Here is a 21,186-nt window from a genome sequence, read left to right on the forward strand (position 1 = left end):
TCCATGTGCTGTGCAGGTGGCCACGGCCTGTCCCTGTCGCACCACTTAGCTGCCTGTGGCTACTGGGTGTTTTTCACACTCTTCTGTGTGTTGAGGAATTTCCAGCATGGTAGATGTACCCTGGAGAACTACACAAGGGAGTCCAGTGAAGCTGTGGAGCACATAGAGGCATTGTCCTAGACACGCTTCCCACATCCACTGTTCCTTTCCAGGGAAGAACAGAGTCTTCTCCCTGAATCCTACAGAGGCATAGAAAGGTTCTTTTTCCTTCCTTAACAATTGGGGGAGGGAGGAGCCTAACTTGGGAATCTTTGTTTAGTCAGCCGGGGTTTGTTGTAGCGTAATCTTGTTCGGTTGATGTTTACAGTCTGCATTTTAGGCAGAGCTGAAAAGAGGCTTAGCTGAGAGATGCAGGAATCTCTTTAAGGGCTTGTCTACACTGGCGCTTTACAGCACTGCAGCTTTTTCGCTCGGGTGTGAAAAAACACCCCCCTAAGCGCAGCAAGTTTCAGCCCTGTAAAGCGCCAGTGTAGACAGTGCACCAGCGCTGGGAGCCGCACTCCCACCGCGGAGAGCTACGCCCCTCGTGGAAGTGGGTTTTTTTAGAGCACTGGGAGAGCTCTCTGCCACGGCAGCGCTTTAATGTTGTCAGTGTAGGCTAGCCCTAAGATGCTGTGAATTAAAATGTCTAGGCTGATTCCCAGTTACATTGACTTGAGTTTGGAGGGATATCATATCGCTATGAAACCAAATAAGCTTATGTATCATTTTAAAACAACTTGTCTCAATGAGAAAGGCACCAACTGTAGTTTGACCATTTCATTGAAGAAGAAAAATGCTTGTGTCTAATTTATATAGAAAGGTTTTATTTTTATCCTTCAAATTATAAGTTGTATTAGACCAGAGTAAATAAAAGCAGAGTGCACTAGGATGATGGCAGCTACAATAGAGATAATTATTTGCCCAAATTATCTCTGTGTGTGTCTGTGTGTGTGTGACAGAGAGAGAGAGAGAAACCAACAGACAGCAGGGAGGAGAGGGGAATGAGTAAGAGAAATCATCACAGCTTTTCATTCTTTCCTAGTTTGACATCATCAGAAATATTTAGTCCTTTTTTGCTTATGTTTTAGTACAGTACGTTTGTCATTGTTTGTTTGTTTTTATAAATTTAAATCATTGTGAGGAGTAGTCCTCAGTGTCAATTATCACAGTCTATAATGCAAAGAAAAACATTGGAACTAAGCTTCTATGGCTGGCAGGCAGACTAGAATTTTGTCAGGAAATTCCAAAAGAGTATAAATAAATTCTCTGTAGCAAACCCTGGGCTCCTTGCCTGCTGATGTGTCAGGAGTACGCATTCCCTTTAAGGCTGAGGAAAAGTGTGCTTCAGACTTAATTTCCTGAAAACGAAACACTGAAACATTCAACAATTACCTCTTCGCGGAATGGTAAGTAAGGCTGTCAAATAGAGGAGAAGTTAGAGGGGAAAATGGATGTTAGCTTTGTTTGCCATTGGTAAAAAAAAAAAAAGAATTAAAAAAAAAAATCCCCCCGGCAACTGGTTTAATTGAAAGCCAACCACCAAGTCCTGGTACATGCACATTAGTTGCATACATTCTTGCTGTGGTTTGGTCTGTTTGTTTTAACATAAAGTTTCGACTGTTCTCTTGGACAGGGTGGCATTGTGTTAGGCTGCACACTGAAGAAAGTTTGTGTTTATGGTTTGCGTCAACTCTGGACAGGGTTCTTGTTGTTTTTGCTGTCCTGTGTTTGTTACACACTGAGTAGTTAGTTTCTTGAAAGGATGCATATTTTCTGTTCAGAGATGTGCTTATATATCAGGGTACTTTTTATCTTCAGGTGCGTGAAGCGCCAGACATACTTATATCAAGGTCTCGACAGCAGAAGTAGCAAAATCTCCTTTGGGTGGCTTGATTGTGCTGCTAGTGATCTACTTCTAAACCACTGTTTTCAGCTATTCATAATTTGCTCATAAAACTACCTTTTAGGCAGATATTTTATATACTTACTCTGGCTGATGCTTAACTTTATAAAAAAAATAAAGATTGAAAAAAATCAGGTCAGCAGTTTGACCTATCCAAGTATGGAGAAAAGGTGTTTTTTGTTTTGTGGGGTTTTTTGTTTTGTTTGTTTGGTTTTTTTTGTCTTGTTCAAACAATGGTTCAGATATTTTGTTTTCAGATAATACAAATGGCTTTTGTTTTAAAGTATCAAATGCAGCACGTATCTAATCCCAAGTGAAGAATCTGTGCTGGATTTTCAAATGGAAAAACAAAGCTAAACTGTTTTTGAAATTGCATACTGAGTGCATGTAGAGTATATCACTTTTCTTACTGGCATGAGCACTTACCAAAAGTAGCTGTCCCAGTACTTACAAGTGAAAATATTTGTGGAATCATTATCAGATAAGACAGGTTTTTTCCAGTTGACCTTACAGCTTCAGAGAGGGGTGACCTGGAAATGGGGGTCTCTGCAATAGTTTCATACAGTAAGCTTATATATCCTAAAGAGATTGGACACTTTCCTTATGGTGACCCTTTCCCTATAATAGTAACCCTGTTTAACTGTTCCCAACTGCTCACCTCTTCAGAGGTTAATAAACTTAGAAAGGTAATGACATTATAAACTCAATCTGTTTCTCTGAGTACACAGCTGTGTCTGGGTAGGAGACAAATGCAGCTGCCTTTGCTTGAGTTTCAGCTGATGTAATTGATTGAAGTGTTGGTTTGAGGGTTAGGTTTGGGATATAGATATGGGATGGGAGAAGCTCTCTAGTTAAGACCTGCATTTCATCTGTGTCCGTCCTGACTGGCAAAAGCTAGCAAGAAGATTCTGGAGCCATTGAAGTTGCTTGTCAACACGTTCTCTCTTTAAGGAAGCACTAATTAGACCCTTTTGACCGATATTGTGCCAAGTCTCATTACTCTCTCTTTTTGTTATGGAATATTATTGAGAAGGCTGTGGCAAGACCTTTCCAGCAGAATCTGAAGTACTGTTTGTCCATGATTTTAGCTGATTCGGCTTTAGGTCTGGGCTGGGTTGAAAGACTGCATGAATGCAGTTGGTTGGTAATCTGTTGATGATAGATGGGAGGTGTGTGTGCTTATACAGATGACCAGAAGGAAGTGGTGACCAGCCTTTGGACCCCAGTAGGAGTGGATGAGTGACTGTGTTCCTTTCGTTTTGACAGATTCAAGGGGTTATTGGTTAGCTACTCTCCTCTGCATCGAGAGCTTTCTTAGGCAGAGTTTCACAGGGTTCCCTTCTGTTGCCATCCTGTTCAATGTGTGTATGAGCTTGTGTTTGCTAAGAAAAAGTTGTATTCTCAACTCAAGTCAGGTAACTCACAGTAACAAACATGAGGTGAAATCCTAGTGGCGACCAGGCAGATTGTCTTTTAACTTGTGTTAAAGTCAGTCTGCCTAATCTTCACTAGGATTTTATCTCATGTTAGTTACAGAGTTAACTAACGTGAATTAAGAATGCAACATTTTTCCTAGTAAAAATGCACCCAATAGGGTAACTAGGAAGGAAACATGGGCAGCTTCATCCTCTGTCAGCAGTTCTCAACCAGGGGTCTGTGGCCCTTTGGAGGTCCCCAGGCCTTTTCAGGGGGTCCGCCAAGCAGGGCCGCTCAGAGCCCCAGCGGCTGAAGCTTGGAGTCCTGAGTCCTGGAACCCTCTGGGGTGGACCCCCCTGCCCCTGCCTTGGGGGGGTTAAAGCCCGGAGCCCTAAGCCTCAGCACCCCATGGGACAGAAGCCCCAGCAGAAACCGCCCTGCAGGGCAGAAGCCACCCCACGAGGCTAAATCCCTAAGCCACCCCCACCTCCCAGTGTGGCTAAAGCCCCAAGACCTTGAGACCCCCCCTCAGCCCCACGGAGCAGTAACCCCCACCACACACAGCCGAAAACCAGAAGCCCCCACAGCTGAAGCCTGGTGCTGCCATCCCTCCCCGCTCTCCCCCCGCTAAACCCCCCAGCCGCAGGGCCACGGAGTTTTTATAGTAGGTGGGGGGGGGACTCTGAAAGGAAAAGGCTGAGAACCCCTGTTCTCTGTGCTGCTTGTCACCCAGCTTGATATCTCCATCTCCCTCAGACTAGTCTGTGTGGATGAGTGATTTGCCTAGTGCTAAGTGGCAATCTGTGGCTTTCAGGCTGGTTACTTGACTCAGTTTAGACAAGACTTAGAGGAGCAACTGGGAAAAGTGCCAAGATATTGTTGCCCCATGCCTGCCATTGGTATACAAAGCTCACAGCCTGGAGGTGTTGTGGTTGCTGAAGTCAGCTGCGGCGCTTAAACTAGTCCAGTCCCCTGTGACTTAAAGGAAGGGGCAGTTGGCATTCTCATGAAGCTACCTGCCAGTCCAGCACTGGCTTTTCCTCTACTTCAGCAGCGCCAGAGTCAGTTGACAAGGCAAACTTTAAGGCCTTTTTCCATTCAGGCTTTTGAGAGGTGTGTAATTGGGGGGGGGGGCGGGGGGGGTTGATCGTCATGACAGGTTAATATAGATAAGGTGGACTTTATTTTTTCATTGATTGATCTTATACATTTTATACGTTAGTTTTTATGACACATGTGCCTAGAACAAGTGGGTAGGCATGTCATAAAGTGAGTGGAATAAAATAAATATTATCAGATGATGGAGATGCATCCTCAAGTAGATAAATCATGAGAGATGCAGAAAATTGCAATTTTAGAGTATGCTTGAAAATAGCAGGGCCCTGAACTTGCCTTGTTTGCATCTCGTTTTGGAAGCAAAGTAGGCTGGGTTGGGATGTCAGTGCTTGGATATGGAGACCGCTAAAGGCAAAAGGAGCCTGCAAATTCACCAGGTAGTTCTTATGGAGCAGCACAACATTTGAGAGAGAGAGAGAGAAAGTCAATTTGTTTAAGCAGCTTTTCTGAAGGCAGAGAGACTGTGATGAGCCAAAACTTGCCTTCTGTGGCACTCCCTCCAGTCTATGAGAGCTTCCCACTTTCTTCTGATTGCCCTTTTTCCAGGGAGCTCTGGAATTTGGGTGGGGGAAGATGCCAGCTGATGTCTCTGTGGGCAGTGAGGACTAGTGGGGTGAGCCATTGTGCTGAGGCATTCGTGACAACTAATGAGAGAGAATGCACGATGGCAGCTTTAATAGAGGCCTCCAGCAATATTTCCTGCCCTGGAAACAGTTTGGGATATAGGATCTGTACTCCTTCCCATCCATGCTATGTGTTTCCTGCCTACTGCTACTCCACTTCCCTTGATGTCTCTGAGGCCTTGTCTACACTACAGGGGGAAGATCAATCTAAGCCCTGGTCTACACTGGGGGGATCGATCTAAGTTACGCAACTTCGGCTATGCGAATAACGTAGCTGAAGTCAACGTACTTTAGATCTACTCGCCGCGGTGTCTTCACTATGGTGAGTCGACTGCTGCTGGTCCCCCGTCGAGGCTGCCTGCACCTCTGGTGGCGGTGAAGTACAGGAGTCAACGGGAGAGTGCTCGGGGGTTGATTATCAGATCTAGACTAGATGCGATAAATCGACCCCCCACTGGATCGACCCGCCGGATCAGTGGGTAATGTAGACATAGCTGAAGTTGTGTAACTATGGGTATGTGAATAATGTAGCTGAAGTTGACGTACTTAGATCTACTTACCGCGGGGTCCACACTACGCTATGTTGACGGGAGACGCTCTCCCATTGACTCCCCTTCTCGTTCAGGTGGAGTACAGGACTTGATGGGAGAGTGATCTGCAGTCGATTTAGTGGGTTTTCACTAGACCTGCTAAATCAACTGCCGATGCATCGATTGCCATGTGTCGATCCTCCAGTAAGTGTAGACAAGCCCTGAGACAGAGATGGGAAAGGGACCAGAACAAAGCAACCTTAGGGCTTGTCTACACTTACCAGGGGTTCGACGCGCAGCGATCGATGCATCGATGGTTGATTTACTGGGTCTAGTGAAGAGACCCACTAAATCGACCGCAGATCGCTCTCCCGTCAACTCCTGTACTCCACCTGAACGAGAAGTGCAAGGGGAGTTGACGGGAGAGTATCTTGCATCGACATCACATAGTGTGGACCCCGTGGTAAGTAGATCTAAGTACGTCAACTTAGGCCTTGTAGTTGAAGTCATCTTTCCAGTGGCCAGAAGAGTTGATTTGTTACACTTACAAAGTGTCTGTGCTATAGTATCACCAAAACTAGCGCTGTATCAGGAAAACTAGTACAACCAGAGAGTAGGCTTCAGCCTACAATTTTTAGGCCTCAGATGAGGGGATTATTAACAGAGAAGGTAGATTGATTTGAGTGTGATAAGAACCATTTTGCATTTGAATGCAGACAATCCTAATTCAATGTTTTGTGTGTGCGTGCAACGATTCCTTATAAATAAGCATAATCCTTTATTTAGTGTTAATTAGCACGGGTGACTTCTTATATCCTGCACTCATTTTCCAGACTAGCCTCGTCACCCTTTATTTATTCTTACCAGAATGCTCTTACTCATTAGCTGTTCTTGATTTTAAAATCAAAATGTCTCCTCAGCCAGAGCTAACCTTAGAGTTGCAGTGGCATATAACTTTACAAAATTGCCACCTTTTGGGCTGCAACTTCTCAGCTCGGAGGTTTTCTATTTTTTAAAGAAAAAGGAAGTTCAGCTCTAACGTATAAGGATCAAACATTCAAATAAATGCATGTAACTATTTTTGGCAAAATACTTTTAAAATGCACTATTTATACTTCATCTTTCTTTCCTCTTCCCCTTTGAGAGATCTCTTCCCCCTCCCTCCCCGCCCTAGCCCCCCCTCAATTGCCCTTAGTTACTTCAGCATGAATGTAAAGTTGGAAAATTCCAAGATAAGGCTTCCACAGCAAATTTAATTCTGCCCCCTTATGTGTGTCTGTTGCATTTGCGTCTTTTGTTAAATAGCAACTTATAGCATGTGCCTTGTAGACATAGTTATTAGGCACATTTTTTACAAGTACTAAAATTAGACTTGGCAGAATTCAATTTTTTTTTTATTTTACAGATATTGATAATTTTTATTGATTTAAATTTTCACAGCTTTGGGGAATTGTGGGGTGGGCAGACAGTTTTTTAATGATAGCAGATGTTGATATGCAAAAAGTTAGTTTTATAACAGTTAAAACACCAATTGTCAACCTCGCATGTCAAAATATGTAAAGTAAATATTCTTAAATCAAACTCTCATAAAAGTTCTTAGGCAAAGTTAGAAAAACGCTGCTTAGCTGTACATTTTGATGATTATTGATCAAAATGTTTTTTAATCAGTTTTTGTGAGTAGGGTGAGATCTACATTTGCCAATACTTACTAATAAAAATCTAATCCATGCACACCTAACTGAAATGTAAATTGCGGAAGTCACGCACAATGGGTTGTGTTAATTAAAATAACCACAGTTAGCTCCAGAAATATGTTGACATTCGTGGTGAAGATAATGTAAATATAGATATGGAAAAGGTGTCTCCCATAGTGTCGTGAAAGTCATCAAACTGTGTTGGACCATTACTCTGAAAGTAAACTTTTTTTGTAATTGAACGATGTTACTAAGGTCCCAATCCTACAAACACTTATTTATGCCCATATATAACTTAAGCACATGCGTAGTCAGGCTGATTTCAGTAGGGCTCCTCACATGCATGAAGTTCTGCACATGCATACATGTGTGTAGGATTGGGCCCCAAGGTATCACTTGAACATGCTCTCAAAAAATAAAACTATTACTACTTGTACCGTGGTCAGGCACAAGTAGTCAGAACAGGGCATAGAGCTACAGAGGAGTGGACGAGATGACCTCTCGAGATCCCTTCCAATTCTGTGATTCTATGAAAAGCCAAAGCTTCTGTCCTGTGAGCTAAAGAAATGGTTCCACTATTTTAGGAACTAAAAATTGAGCAGTAAATAGTCATGGGACATGTAAAAACAAATGAATTTATTTGATCACTTAGAACCAGACCAAAGTGCCACCACTGACACTGTTCCTATGATGTGGTGATTTTTTGGGGGAGAAAAATTAATTCAGTTGAAGAAAGCCTGTTCACTGTGGGCCTAATCCAAAGCCCAGTGTAGTCAGTGGAAAGACCCACCTCTTGACTTTAGCAGATTGTGGATCATGTCCTATATTCTTTGTTTTCTTAATGGGCCCACTTAAGATAGAAAGAGTAAAGAGTTAAGGCATATGATCCATCTTAACTATACCCCATTTGCCAAAGTATTGTGATGTTTACAGTAAATGTAATGGAATGCTCAGGTCTAAGACCCTTCACATGCAAACACAACATAGTGATTACGAACAGTCTTTTGTTTAGCTCACTTTCCTTATGCTCGTTGATTCGAAGGCTTGGTCTTCGCTAGTAAACAGTCTAACTCCTAGTGTAGACAATGGTATGTCAACAGAAGGGCTTCTTTCATCGACATAGCTATTGCCTTTTGGGGAGGTAGATTACCTAAGCTGATGGGAGAAGCCCTCCTGTCCATGTAGGTAGGATCTCCACTGAAGCACTACAGCACAGCACAGCCACTTCAGCTTTTTAAGTGTAGACAAGCCCTAAGGCTGGGTCCTTAACTCACCACTATGGGATTAGGTACTGCGGATATCTAAACAATATGTAAGACTACATATTGCATGAGTTTACCCTTTTTTGCCAACATAGAACAAATTAACATAATATACAAATCTTCACCAACCTCTTCCATCATGAGGGCAGTGTTTTCTCTGGAAACTTTTATAAAAGACAGCAGATATAGCAATATTGGAGAAAATATAGAACAGTCATCTACAGCATGCAAGTGTGTGGGTGTTCTGCAACATCCAAAATGGAATAAAATGCTATTCACTACAAACATTTGTATTGTAGCCTTCACCATGGTGTCTGGGTGTTGGATCTTTATTTCACTTTATTAACATCAAAAAGAAGTTGCTATCCAAAAAGCTCTTAGTGTTTTTCCAAAATGTAAAATACATATATGGTTTAGATTAAGACAAATTTTGTTTTAGTTTAAGAATATTTATATATATATATATACACACACACAGGGCCGGCTCCAGGCACCAGCTTTCGAAGCAGGTGTTTGGGGCGGCATTCCGAATGGGGGGGGGAGGGGGCAGTCCGTGTCCCATGGTGGCAATTCGGTGGCAGGTCCTCCAGGAACCTTTACTGTAAATGGAATTTCTCTATAACAGGAGAGCCAGGGCAAACCCTTCCTTTTCATTTTGGAGTGGTAATGGAGTCTCTCATCGTCTTCTGCAGTTGTGGTAGTTCAGGGTGGGATGGAGAGTAGGTTCTGGAAGTCCATAGCTTTACTCTCTATGGGAAGCAGCTGTAGCTAAATCAGCTCCTCTTCATTTCCAGTTGGCAGCAGTTGTAGCAAGGCTGGAAACAAGAGAAATCTTGTCTCTCTCCAGGGTAGTGGTTCCTTCCCTGCATTTTCCCTGCTTAGCTAGAGTAGGTGATGAGAGGAAGGTAATATTCTAAAACTTATTGCCATGCTTTTTAAAAAAATCTGGAAAGGAAAAAAGAGATTTGGTGCTGCTTTAAGGCATAAGGAAGGCCTGACAGGCTTTTTTCCTCTCCTTATTCACTTGATATTCCTCAGATAGAAGAACAAACGGGCGGGGGTGTGGGGAATCAGAAAACCCATTAAGTTCCTTGCAAACACAATAAAGAACCGAAAAAGAGACCCCCCTTTTTTTTCCTCCCTTTTCTGTGTTACCTTTTAAATCTGAGTCTGGCACATAAGAATATTATGTGGTTTCACAGTTATACCAATGTTCTGCTTCTTTGCAACATTCCTTATATCTTTTTTTATGTGATAATTCTTGGAGAATGTATTATTCATAACATTATTTCAGTGGAAAGGTTTTTTTAAAATAGTTATCAGACTAAAGGTAAAATGCTTGAGCGCACGTACCCTAAACATATGGAGAGAGAACCTTTTAGATGCAAGCTGTATATTCTTAAAGGCATCTTAGATTTAGAATAAGCTTTTAAAATGTTTTCAGGCTGCCTTTCTTCTCTTCTGTTCACTACTTCTTGACCCTCCCAGGACACTATACAGTAGTGATTTTTTGTCTTAATTAGCATGTTGAACTGAAACTACATCTGTCCAAATTCTCCCTTTGTCTCCTATTGCTTACGCTTACATGATACCAAGGCTTTTAACTAATTTGAACCCATCAATTAAACATTGTAGTCTTTGAATCTCCCATTCAGGGAGAAGAAGCAATTTCTGTGGGCTATGCTAGCTCTGACTCAGTGCTTTAATATACTGAAGTTCTTGTGCAGTGCATCGGATAGGATATAATTTAATGGAAATTGGCAAGACTACAGTGTTTAGACAGAGCTGGTCACAGCAGTTTTAGGAAGAGAGAACAGAACAGTGTGTTTGTTAAATGATGCCTATGTCCAGTTTGTGATTATTATTCAGCAGGGAGACGGAAGTGCAATTTGTGCACGCTTCTAGATAACTGAATTAATGGTGACAGTAACACAACGAGGCCTCTACAAATTAAAAAAAATTCCAGAATACCTTGCTTCACAACCACTTGTCCAAAATGAGCACATACAATGTAAAGTCCAGCTTCTAATGGTTGAGTGTTCAGCAGATGAAATAGCAATGCATATTAAATTCCCAAGCTGATGACTTAAGTCTGTGTGTGTGTGTGTCTGTGCGACTGTGTTAAAGTTAACCTTTGCAAATCAACACGCAAAGAAAAGAAGTTCATTGTGGCGCAGTGGTGTAATTTATAGTTGTCTGAAGTATTGCAGAGATCTGCGAATGTCTTTTATTTGTTGCAGTGCCCATGTTCAGCTAGCCAAGGACCAAATAAGAGGCTCAACAGGAATCTCTTTAGTGTTCTCTGTTGCCACTCTTTTTAGTGGCAGTGGGATTTCTTGCTCACTCAGAGTCCCAAGATATGCAGACCTTTCCTCTTGGCTGAATGGCAGATCGATTCAGCTTCCTCAAAAGTTAATCAGTGCTGCTTTGTGCAGCACAATACTACCCACCAAATGCTAATGGAGCGAGTGCATCCATGGTGCGTCCGGTATATCAGGGCTAGGAAAGAAAAGAATAACGTTCTCACAGGGTTTTATTTCTTTTCCTTTTTAGTAGATTTTTGAAACTGGCAGAATCATTTTCCATTTCCCTAAAATAGCAGCCCACTTCACTTTGTTTTTGTACTTTGAAACTTCATAGCAAAGTCTGAAATGGATGTGCCTGTAAAATGCATAAAGGCTTGGCACAGCTCTGACATGGTGCATCATAGATTTTTCTTTCCTCCAGATTACATAACTTCTTGTTGTTTATCTGTAGCACCAACAACCATTGCTGCAATGATCCCCCTACAGTGGTGTAATTGTGCTAGTAAATTGTACTCAGTGTTATTTTAATGAAAAATTGTGTGTGATTAACTGCACACAACTCTTAAAAAAAATACAAGTAAGTAATTCTTATTATGGGCTGTCAGGTGCAAAATGTCAACATTACTAAGATAGCCAGTTTAGCTAGAGACCACCAAATTAGCCACAGCCTTAATTGCAAAGATGCAAGGAATTGATATGATTTTGGAGAGGCTTAATTTCGGTAATTTCCACCTGAATTGTTTCAGGGAGAAATATTTGACAGTTTAGCTCTTATGATTTAAACTTAAATGAGCTGTCTTCAGAGGTTTTGAGTAATTTTCCACTGATAGATTAATTCTGGAGTCTTGGGACTTTCCTGCCACAAAAGCACAATGCATGATATGAAGGGTTAAATGTTTAATGAAATTCTTACTACTTTTTTTAACCTTCCACCTTTATGGTTTTGAATTTGACAGAAAAATATAAGTGGTTAATTTTGAAAATAATACAATCTTTTCTACAGTTTATGCCAAAGTTCTGAGTCTTTGTAGCAAACCAAATGCTTCTGCTTTCTATAAACTGGTTTTACAGAGAAGAAAGTCCGTAAGAACATCTGGCACTTAAACTGACACTGCCATCTTGTTTTTTTAAAAATAAAAATTTAAAAATACAAAAGCTAATTTTCTGAGATAATCCTTTAAATAATATGTCATGAATAACGGTCTATTATTGGAGGGGGGCAGTGGGGCTGGTAGCAATGTCTACTTTTAGGGTTGCCTGATACTTATCTTTACATCTCTGTTTTCAGTTGCTTATAACATTGCCAAACTTTAACTGTTTGGGCTGAAATTGTCCATACTGGGAGTCTGTCTCAGGTTGAATATTTTTGGAAATATTCAGCCAAAAGTCTTCAACAGTTTTTGAGAACAAGGCCAGAAAAAAAATCATTGTTTTGCCCATGTGAAATTCTGGCAGCCTTTTCTCTGAAAAGCTCTACTGTCCTCTGCCTTTAATAAATTCCATCCCTGCCACATTTCAGGGACTTGCCTTTTGCCTTCCTCATGAAAAAATGCTGCTACTTGACCATGTTATAAGCCCTTTTGAAAATCATAATTTACACATGCTGAGTAGAGACTTCCCAGAGCTATGCAACTAAAAATGGCAAATATTCAACCCACACTGAGCATGCCTCGGGGCTGCAGGAGGCTGAACAGGATTTTCCCTGTGACTGCAGATCTCTGTGCCAGGACCGTGCATAGAAGAGGAGACAAGAAGGGTGTCTCTCCTGCACGCTTATCGACCCTTCTGCTGGGTCCAGGCATTGTGGAGGCGGAAGTCTCCTGCATCAACTGCACGGGGGGACAAAAGCCGGATCTGAGGATGAGATGGGGGAAGTAGGTTGGGACAAGGAGCTGGAGTGGGGTGGGAGGCAACTGGGGCTGAAGGCTGAGAGGAAAACTGAAACTGTAGTTGGGATGTGGAGAGGAGACTGGGACTGGCTGGGCAAGGAGATCAGGAATGAGAGCCAGGCGGGCAAAGAAGACTGGGACATGTTGATCAGGATATTATGCCTGCAAGGTAAAGTATCCCTGCCCTGCAAGCCAGTTGGCTGAAAGAAAGGAGTGGGGGAAGAGGAAGGGGAACAGATCTGACAGGCAGGGAGGGAGTTTGGGGAGAACTGGCACTGGCCAGAGAGACTGGGACAAGGAGCCACAGGGGTTGGGAGACTGAGATTGGATGAGGAGCCTGGGGGAGAGAAATTAGGACTTGGGAACCCATGGGGGAGATGGAGATCATGGGTGAGGAAGCAACTGTAGGCCAGTGAAGGGGTCAGAATCAGATCAGGGAGAGGAGCCGGTAGGGGGGGAATCAGGAATGGGGAGGATAGGCAAGGAATGGGACTTGAGCATGAGGGGTGAAGGAGAAGACTATGACTGCACCTGGGAGTCTGGAAAGGGAGACTAGAACTTCCTTGGCAATGAGAATTTATTTGGTTGAGGAGAATGGGACTGGGAGGAGAAGACAGGAACGGGAAAGAGAGAGGACAGGAATGGGGCAGAAGGGATCAAGTGGGGTAAGAGGGGAGGCAGAAGTGTGTGCCCACTCAAGCACATTTCCCAGCCTCCTTCACTACACAGCATCCACGTTCTGCAACAAATGAGGCAGAGATCCTGTAGAGAACAGCCTCCTTCAGTACACTACCCTGATCATCTCATGTGGAAAAATAGAACATGCTTATGTAACTAAAGACTGAATTGTTACCCCTTGTGACCAAGCTACTAGTGAAAATTTTGGGATCTTGTAAGTTGTTCAGTCAGGAGGAGAAATTGATGATGGAGTCAGGTATTTCTTTGATGCAATCCTGTTTATGTACAAAGAATGTACAGAAAGTCCTGTTTCCCTGAACACAGTAGGAATAAAACAACAAGAGAGTATGTTAGCTCCCATTTCCAAGCCCCCTTTCCAGTCAGCACTTAGCCCAAAATCTCCCTCATAGCTTTTCTCAGGGCCATGTTCCCAGTGCTTGTCCCCACTCTATCCTTAGCTTTTCTGCTGTTTCTTAGTTCTCTGGTGTTCATCACTGCTTTACCTTCTCCCTTTTGCACAGTCACACTTTCTATTAAAACAATACCCAATGACTCCTCTCCACCCACATAGTTGAAATTCCTGATCAGCCTCACCTGTTCCTGTGTTTGGTTAGAGATCCCTATTGTTTCAGCTACCTGCTTCTCTAAAAGAGCTTAATGACTTCTTACAGCTATCTTAAATGAAGGGCAGCAGTTATACCCTCTAGATTCAATGAGGTTTAACCCAGCAGTAGCCTAACAGCATCATCATGCATACACCCAAGGGAGCTGAATTAAGGCTGCACATGCAACCTTAATTCTGCCACTTCCTATCTTTTGAGTGCTTGAATTTGCAACCTTAATAATATTCTTTATAGTTTTTGTGTGTGTAATATATATACATACATGGATATTTTTGCTGCTGATATTTAGAAATTTATTTTGGGTCAGTCCATGAGTAAAAACACCAAGACCCCATTCTGAAACTGAAGTGTTTTATCTGGCAGTCCAACCCCACGCTATCAATTGCAAGATTGGCGCCTCTCCTTCCTTTTTAGTGCACACACCCACCAACTACAAGCTCAGTTTTGCTGCTACGACTGCAAATCACCCTTTTGCAGGACCATTGTTAAAGTATGAGTTCTCCCCGACCGTAGAGGAAAGTGTGGTGCCCTCAAGTTGCTGCAGAAGTCAGGAAGCACAATTGACTGAGATGAAGGATGGTCCAGTAGTTAGGACAGTACCCTAGGAATTGGGAGATCCAGGTTCAATTTCTTGTTCCTCCACAGACTTCCTATTGTGACCTTGGGCAAGTCTCTGAGCCTCAGTTCCCCATCTGTAAAGTGGGGATAATAACACTTCCTGACCTCACAGGGGAGTTCTGAGGATAAATGCATTTAAGATTGTGAAGTGCTTTGGAATCTGCTGATTAAAAGTGCTATTAAGAGGCAGATAGTAGTATTGTCCTCAACAAAACGGTGAAACTGACTAGTATTTATTTGTATTACTGTTGCACCTAGGAGCCCTAGTCATGGAACGGGACCCTATTGTGCTAGGCTCTGTACGTATGCAAAACAAAAAGATGGCCCCTGTGTTGAAGAGCTTACAATTTAAATAGACAAGACAGATCCAAGGTGCGGGAAGGAGTGTCGAGCAGGTCAAGTGAACAATGTGATGGCGTCAAAAGTCATGTTAGTTCCACAATTTTTATTTATTTATTTTTTGGTTGGTTGGGTTAGTGAGGAAGGGAGAGTGACTGAGGAGGACAGGGAAGGGAAGAGTAGGGTAAGAGGAGTGACTCTCTGAGATGAAGAGACTGTGAGGGAGAGGGAGGGTTGGTGCAAATAACCAATCAGCACAGGGCAGAGAAAGACCAGTCAGAACTATGGAAAGTTTTCCAAAGTACCAAAAGTATGCTTTGGTCAAATTCACCAAGTAAATTGAAAAACCTAGAGATTTCTTTATTCTAATCTTTGTTAGAGCATTCTTAGGTGTCACTTCTAGCAATAGTAGATTCAGGGTGATTTGGGTTTTTTTAAGTTGTGTATGTACCTTTAAAAGGGACACCAATTTAAAATGTAGTCATATTCAAAAAATGAGCTAGAAGTTGTTTTCAGGTACTGTGGCTGCCTGCAGTAGCCTGTGTTTCTTTGTTGGGGGAATATTGGAGGGGTAGCCAGTTTAGCAAACATACAATCGTAGCTTGTAGACCCAAGTGCCAGATCAACTTTATATGCACAGAGACTGTGAATAATTGTTTTTAAGGAGGAACTAAAATGCAGTAAGTATATACAGTAAAATGAAATGTATACACAAATTAACAATGATTCATGGGTGGGGAGGGAACAGAGGAGAAAATGGGTGGAGATTACTGCACCTTTAAAAGACTAACAGTTCTCTTATTTTTAAGACAATAGAGCATGGTGACTGCTGAGGTTCCTTATGGGTGCTAAAAAGGCAGTAGTTTTCAGTTCTGCTGTAGAACAGAACTCATTGGTGAAAGCTCAGCCTATGAAAATGTGCTCTGCTTGGCTAAGTTTACACTAATGTGGACTTTTTTCCTTAAGGGGTGAAGAATGAGAAAGTTGAGAGGCAGGGCTTTAGTGAACAGAGAGCTTGTTGAAGCTAGGACGGCAAGGAGAAAAATCAGAGGCCTTGTTTTAGTTGGATGGAAAATGTATGGTCTGAGAGCAGAGACATGTCGCTAATTCAGGTAACTGGAAAACTAACGTTTATTGTTTGCCCTGCAGTTCAAAAGTACCTGATTCCTCTCGTGAGTTATGAATAGTTTTTGTGGGGAAGGAGGAGCAGTCTCTGCAGCGACCTCATGTATAAACTTTCTGTCTGCAGAAGCACAACAGATGTGGCAAAGTTTTATTTAGAATGCTTTGGTGGCATGTGAGTCCAGTGTCTGCAGGAAGCTGTGCTGTCCTGACATCTGAGCTGGCGATTCCTCTTTTGGCTGTGGAATTTTAGACTGCATTGGAAACAGGTCTCGCTGCATATTTTTAGTGTGTGGGCTTCGTGCAGGATTGAAATATAAAAGAGACAGATTCACAGACACACATCAATGTGCTCCCAAGCAAGAGAGAGCTCGTATTGCTGCTCCGACTTAAAACTGATCTGAAATTATTTTAACCTTTTTAAAAACCGTTGCCTGAAGTCTAACTGCATTGGCAAATTAGGAAGGAAACGATTTCTGCGTAACCCTTTTAATACTCCCTGAAGGAAGCACTGTCTCCAGATGGTTCACTGCAGCACAAAGAATCACCTGATCATTTCATGCCGGACCTAGCACTAACCTGTGTGAACGTTTGTTGTGATGTGGTAGCGGTACCGGAGTTCCTCGAAGTATCATTTCCCGCTATCGGTAAAGACCTTTGCGGGGCCTTCATAAATTAAAGCAGCATATTTACATGTGTTTACTTACGATTTCAGCGTTAAATCTGTGTGTGCATGAGAGAGAGGGAGAGACGTTTTTCAAGGTGAATGAAGATAGACAAGTAATATGTCTTCCAACTTGTAATGTTTAGTCTGTGCTACGAGTAGAGTGTAATTATCTTTTGCTTTTCCGCTGTATAGTTTAGCCAGAAGTAGCTTGTTTTATTTTATTTTAAATGTATTGATTTTGGGTTTTTTCCCTACAGAAAAAGAGGAAGGTGTTCTGAGTGGAGACGATGACAAAGAACATAAAGCTCCCTATTTTGTGGAAACTCCTTACGGCTACCAGTTAGACTTGGATTTTCTCAAGTATGTGGATGATATACAAAAGGGAAACACGATTAAGAAATTAAATATCCAGAAGAAGAGGAAACTAGTACCAACTTTTACAGGTACCAAGAACGCCAGTGGCCAATACAGTGAGTGGACCTCAACAGAGTCTCTCTCTTCATCAAACAGTGATGAGAATAAGCAATCCTCCTTTGCAGCAAGGAATCAAGTAGCATCGTCTGTGACTGCAAGGCCATCAATTTCCTTTGAAGCCTCTCCTACCTTCTTAACCATTCCCGAGAGCAGACAGCTTCCCCCTCCTTCACCACAGCTTCCTAGGCACAATCTTCATGTAACAAAAACTCTCATGGAAACCCGGAGAAGACTGGAACAGGAGAAGGTTATAATGCAGGTGACTCCAGGGGATGTCCGCAGGCCCAGGATTTCCAGCTTTGGAGGCCTGGGCTCAGCAAGCTCCCTTCCTTCCTTTGTAGGATCTAGTGGGCACAATCAGATGTCTCAACAGCTTCAAAATGGGTACCAGGGTAATGGAGACTATAATGTCTATCTTGCTTCCTCTTTGGGCAGCTCCATCCGTCATAGCCCATTGAGTTCAGGAATATCGACCCCTGTGACCAATGTGAGCCCCGTGCATCTGCAGCATATCAGGGAACAAATGGCAGTTGCCCTCAAACGCCTCAAGGAGCTTGAGGAACAAGTCAAAACTATTCCTGTGCTCCAGGTCAAGATTTCAGTATTACAGGAAGAGAAAAGACAGATGATGGCAGAACGCAAAAGCCAAAGAATACCCAATCAAAATGACACTTATGGCTTCAGAAAGCGATCTTATAGTGCGGGAAATGCAGAGCAATGGGGGCATCTGTCTCAGGTCAGAAGAGGAGGTGAATTATATATAGACTGTGAGGAAGACGTGGAGCAGAACTCACAGAGGACAGAGGAGTTTAGGCAGTTGACTTTTGAAATGCAAGCATTGGAGAGAAAAATTCAGGACAGCAACTATGAAATCCCATCTAATCTTCGGATGAACAGAGAAAATCTAACAAAAGAAAGCAGGTCGGTTGCTGTGGGTGCTGATGAAAATATGAATGATGTAGTTATATATAACAGGTCTTCCCGACCATGCATGGAGGTAGCAGTGGGAACAGAGAAAGAAACTAGAGATTCTGGAGTTGGGGTGACAGAGATGATGCTTGGCATCACCACAGAAGCTGACAAAGAAATAGAGCTTCAGCAACAGACCATTGAAGCCCTAAAGGGGAAGATCTACAGATTGGAGGTTCAGTTAAAAGAAACTACTCATGATAGGGAAATGACCAAATTAAAACAAGAGCTGCAGGCAGCTGGATCTAGGAAAAAAGTGGATAAAGCATTGATGGCTCAACCTCTGGTTTTCAGCAGAATGGTGGAAGCTGTAGTACAAACAAGAGACCAAATGGTAGGAGATCATGTGGATGTTGCTGACTCCTGTGTGGGGAACCATCTACAAATGAGAGATATTGGAATCTCCTGCAGGCCTAATTTGCAGAGTACAGCTGTGGGTCCAGAACTGCTAATGAATCGGTGGCTTGTGAAGGAGAGAGCAGAGATGCGTGACCAATGCATTGGGAGATCTACTGAGATGTGTGACAAGAATGTGGGCACAGAAATGAGTGTTTGTGAAACTGGCATCAACACAGAGGAGTCTGTGGATAATTTGAGTCTCTGCAAGACAAAAGCGGAAATCAAGGAAGTACGATCGATAGGTTGTGGAGACTGTTCAGTGAATGTGACTGTTTGTCCGCTAAAGGAGTGTGTGTCCCGCAGCACAAACACAGAGGTTGTTTGCACAGTAGAATCTGCAGTTATGGCCGTGCCTCAGACAGCTACCCAGCAGACCAGTACTGTATTGGCAATGGTGAACCAGTTCACCAATACAGAAACAGCTTCACTGATGGATTCCAGCACAAACACCACTTTGAGCACTTACGATAAACAGACTAACACTGTGAATGTCGAAATGCGGACTGTAGCAGTGGGAGATGGTCGGGTAAAGGACGTAAACACATCTGCCAAAACTCGTTCCATTGGAGTGGGAACTTTGCTTTCTTGTGACTCTAGCTTTGAAAAGACCTCTGTGATAAAGACCAAGGACTGTGGAGTAGGGCAGATAAACGTTCATGAGAACTATCTAGTTGGTCTTAAAATGAGAAATATTGCGTGTGGTCCCCCGCCATTGTCTGTTGTGTCAGCCAGTACCAGAAGCATTGGTGTTGGGGATGAGCCTGTGTATGAACCTGTGAGCATTTTAGTGGAAAGTCCTCTCCCTCCACCTGAAATGAGGACTGGCTTGGATCACTACATTGAGCGAGTACAGAAGCTGCTGCAGGAACAACAGATGCTGCTAGCTGAAAACTACAGTGAACTGGCAGAAGCTTTTGGAGAGCCTCACTCACAGATTGAGTCTCTGAATTCTCAGCTCATAAACACCCTTTCGTCCATCAACTCTGTCATGAAATATGCCAGCACTGAAGAGCTGCGGAACTTAGATATCCAGAAACAGTGTATGGACAGAAGTGCTACCCCAGGTACGTCGAGTGTATGCATTCCTGTCACTCTCAGAAGGTGGAGAAGAATAGTGCTGAGCTTGGTAGAAATGATAGATAGATAGATAGATAGATAGATAAAACATCCGGTGATTGGGTGATGTGACAGAATTTAACTTGGAATATTTATCCATTTTTATAATTTAAGATTATTCAGATTAACATAGTTTTTGCTCCCCTGTCCCTCTTTAATGGCAGAGTGCAGCTTTTTAAAACTATGGCAAGGCATGTTTGACTTTCTCCTAAGTCACATTCATCTTTTATAAGTTGAATATTCTAGCTGATGATGAGGCATCTTCAGCCTCTTTCTCAAAGGTCGGTGGTTTTGCTTCCACATTCTCCATTCATCTTCTTGTCTCCCAATTAGACCACTGTTAGGTACTGTTCCCCACTCTGTTAGCGTTGACTACCAATGGGTCAGTAAGGAATATTTAGTAACAAGAACAACTGTGTTTCAGTAAGTGTTTGTAATAGTCTCCAGTTACAGCAGCACATTTACAAGGCATAAGTAATATTGACTACTTGGATTTTAGTGGTGCTCGGGAGAGGCTTAAATATTTTTTTTTCTTGGTGTCCTGTTTATTTTAGAATTTGCATAATTAACTTCGGGAATTTTTTTAAAAATTCTTTTGTACCTCTGCTCACAACTTTAAAGCATAGTGTCACCTACAAAAATGTAACTAGATATTTTTCTAACAACTTTATGTCTGTGAATGCCAGCTACGTACTACTGAATTCATAATAGTTGGCTTCTTAGAGATTGTTATGAGATCACCAACCAACAATAACTTCTGCACAATGCACTCTTCCCACAGTGAAATAGTAAAAATAAACAGTCTACTAGAAAGATAGGAAATTTGTCCAAATAGACGTGAATATCAGTCTCCTAGATACTGAGTAGGAAAAATTACTGTAATAAAAAGTCTATTTAATAGTGATTATCTAGCACACTGCTAAATGAAGCTTTTATAGTTTATTTACTATCTTAAATAAATTTCTTCTTGTAGATTTGTAAAGACAGCTGCGTAAATCTAATATTTTTCCTCTTATGCATTAATTGGAATCATCTATTAAAACTTTTAATTTACTACAGTACAGCAGTAGGCAACATTTACGCTGCGATAAAGAAAATATACTATATCCTGTCTATATCCATACAACATAATATTTTATTTACACTGTTATCTTTATAATGTACACATTATACATATGACTTCATAAAGTTAACGGTACTATAATAAGAATATCCAACAGGCATTAAAATGGCACTTAAAAATGTCAACCAGAATTTTAACAAACTGTTAATCTGCCACTCTATCCCTCACTTTTAATATATGATGTCAGACATTTAGTCTGAAGAACCTAGAAACTATCTAGGCACATGTAGAGTGGTGGATTATCTTCTAATAAAAGCATTTTTACTAGGCTTTATAT

General features: G+C 42.1%; 1 protein-coding gene across 7 annotated transcripts in view; it reads left to right on the forward strand.

Annotated features, from left to right (window-relative positions):
- The window catches only part of KANK1 (KN motif and ankyrin repeat domains 1), a 167,910-nt gene that overhangs the window by 124,250 nt on the left and 22,474 nt on the right, over window positions 1–21,186 (forward strand). For 5 of the 7 annotated variants that reach the window (XM_048850877.2, XM_048850875.2, XM_075128752.1 and 2 more), the window contains one exon: window positions 17,086–19,734. In XM_048850877.2, the coding sequence (XP_048706834.1) occupies window positions 17,086–19,734 (2,649 nt within the window). Of the gene's footprint in view, window positions 1–16,510; window positions 16,809–17,085; window positions 19,735–21,186 lie in introns of those variants that run through there. The other 2 variants (XM_048850880.2, XM_048850874.2) reach the window with 2 other exon arrangements.

Source organism: Caretta caretta, chromosome 5 (assembly GCF_965140235.1).
Source record: "Caretta caretta isolate rCarCar2 chromosome 5, rCarCar1.hap1, whole genome shotgun sequence".
Lineage (NCBI taxonomy): Eukaryota > Metazoa > Chordata > Testudines > Cheloniidae > Caretta > Caretta caretta.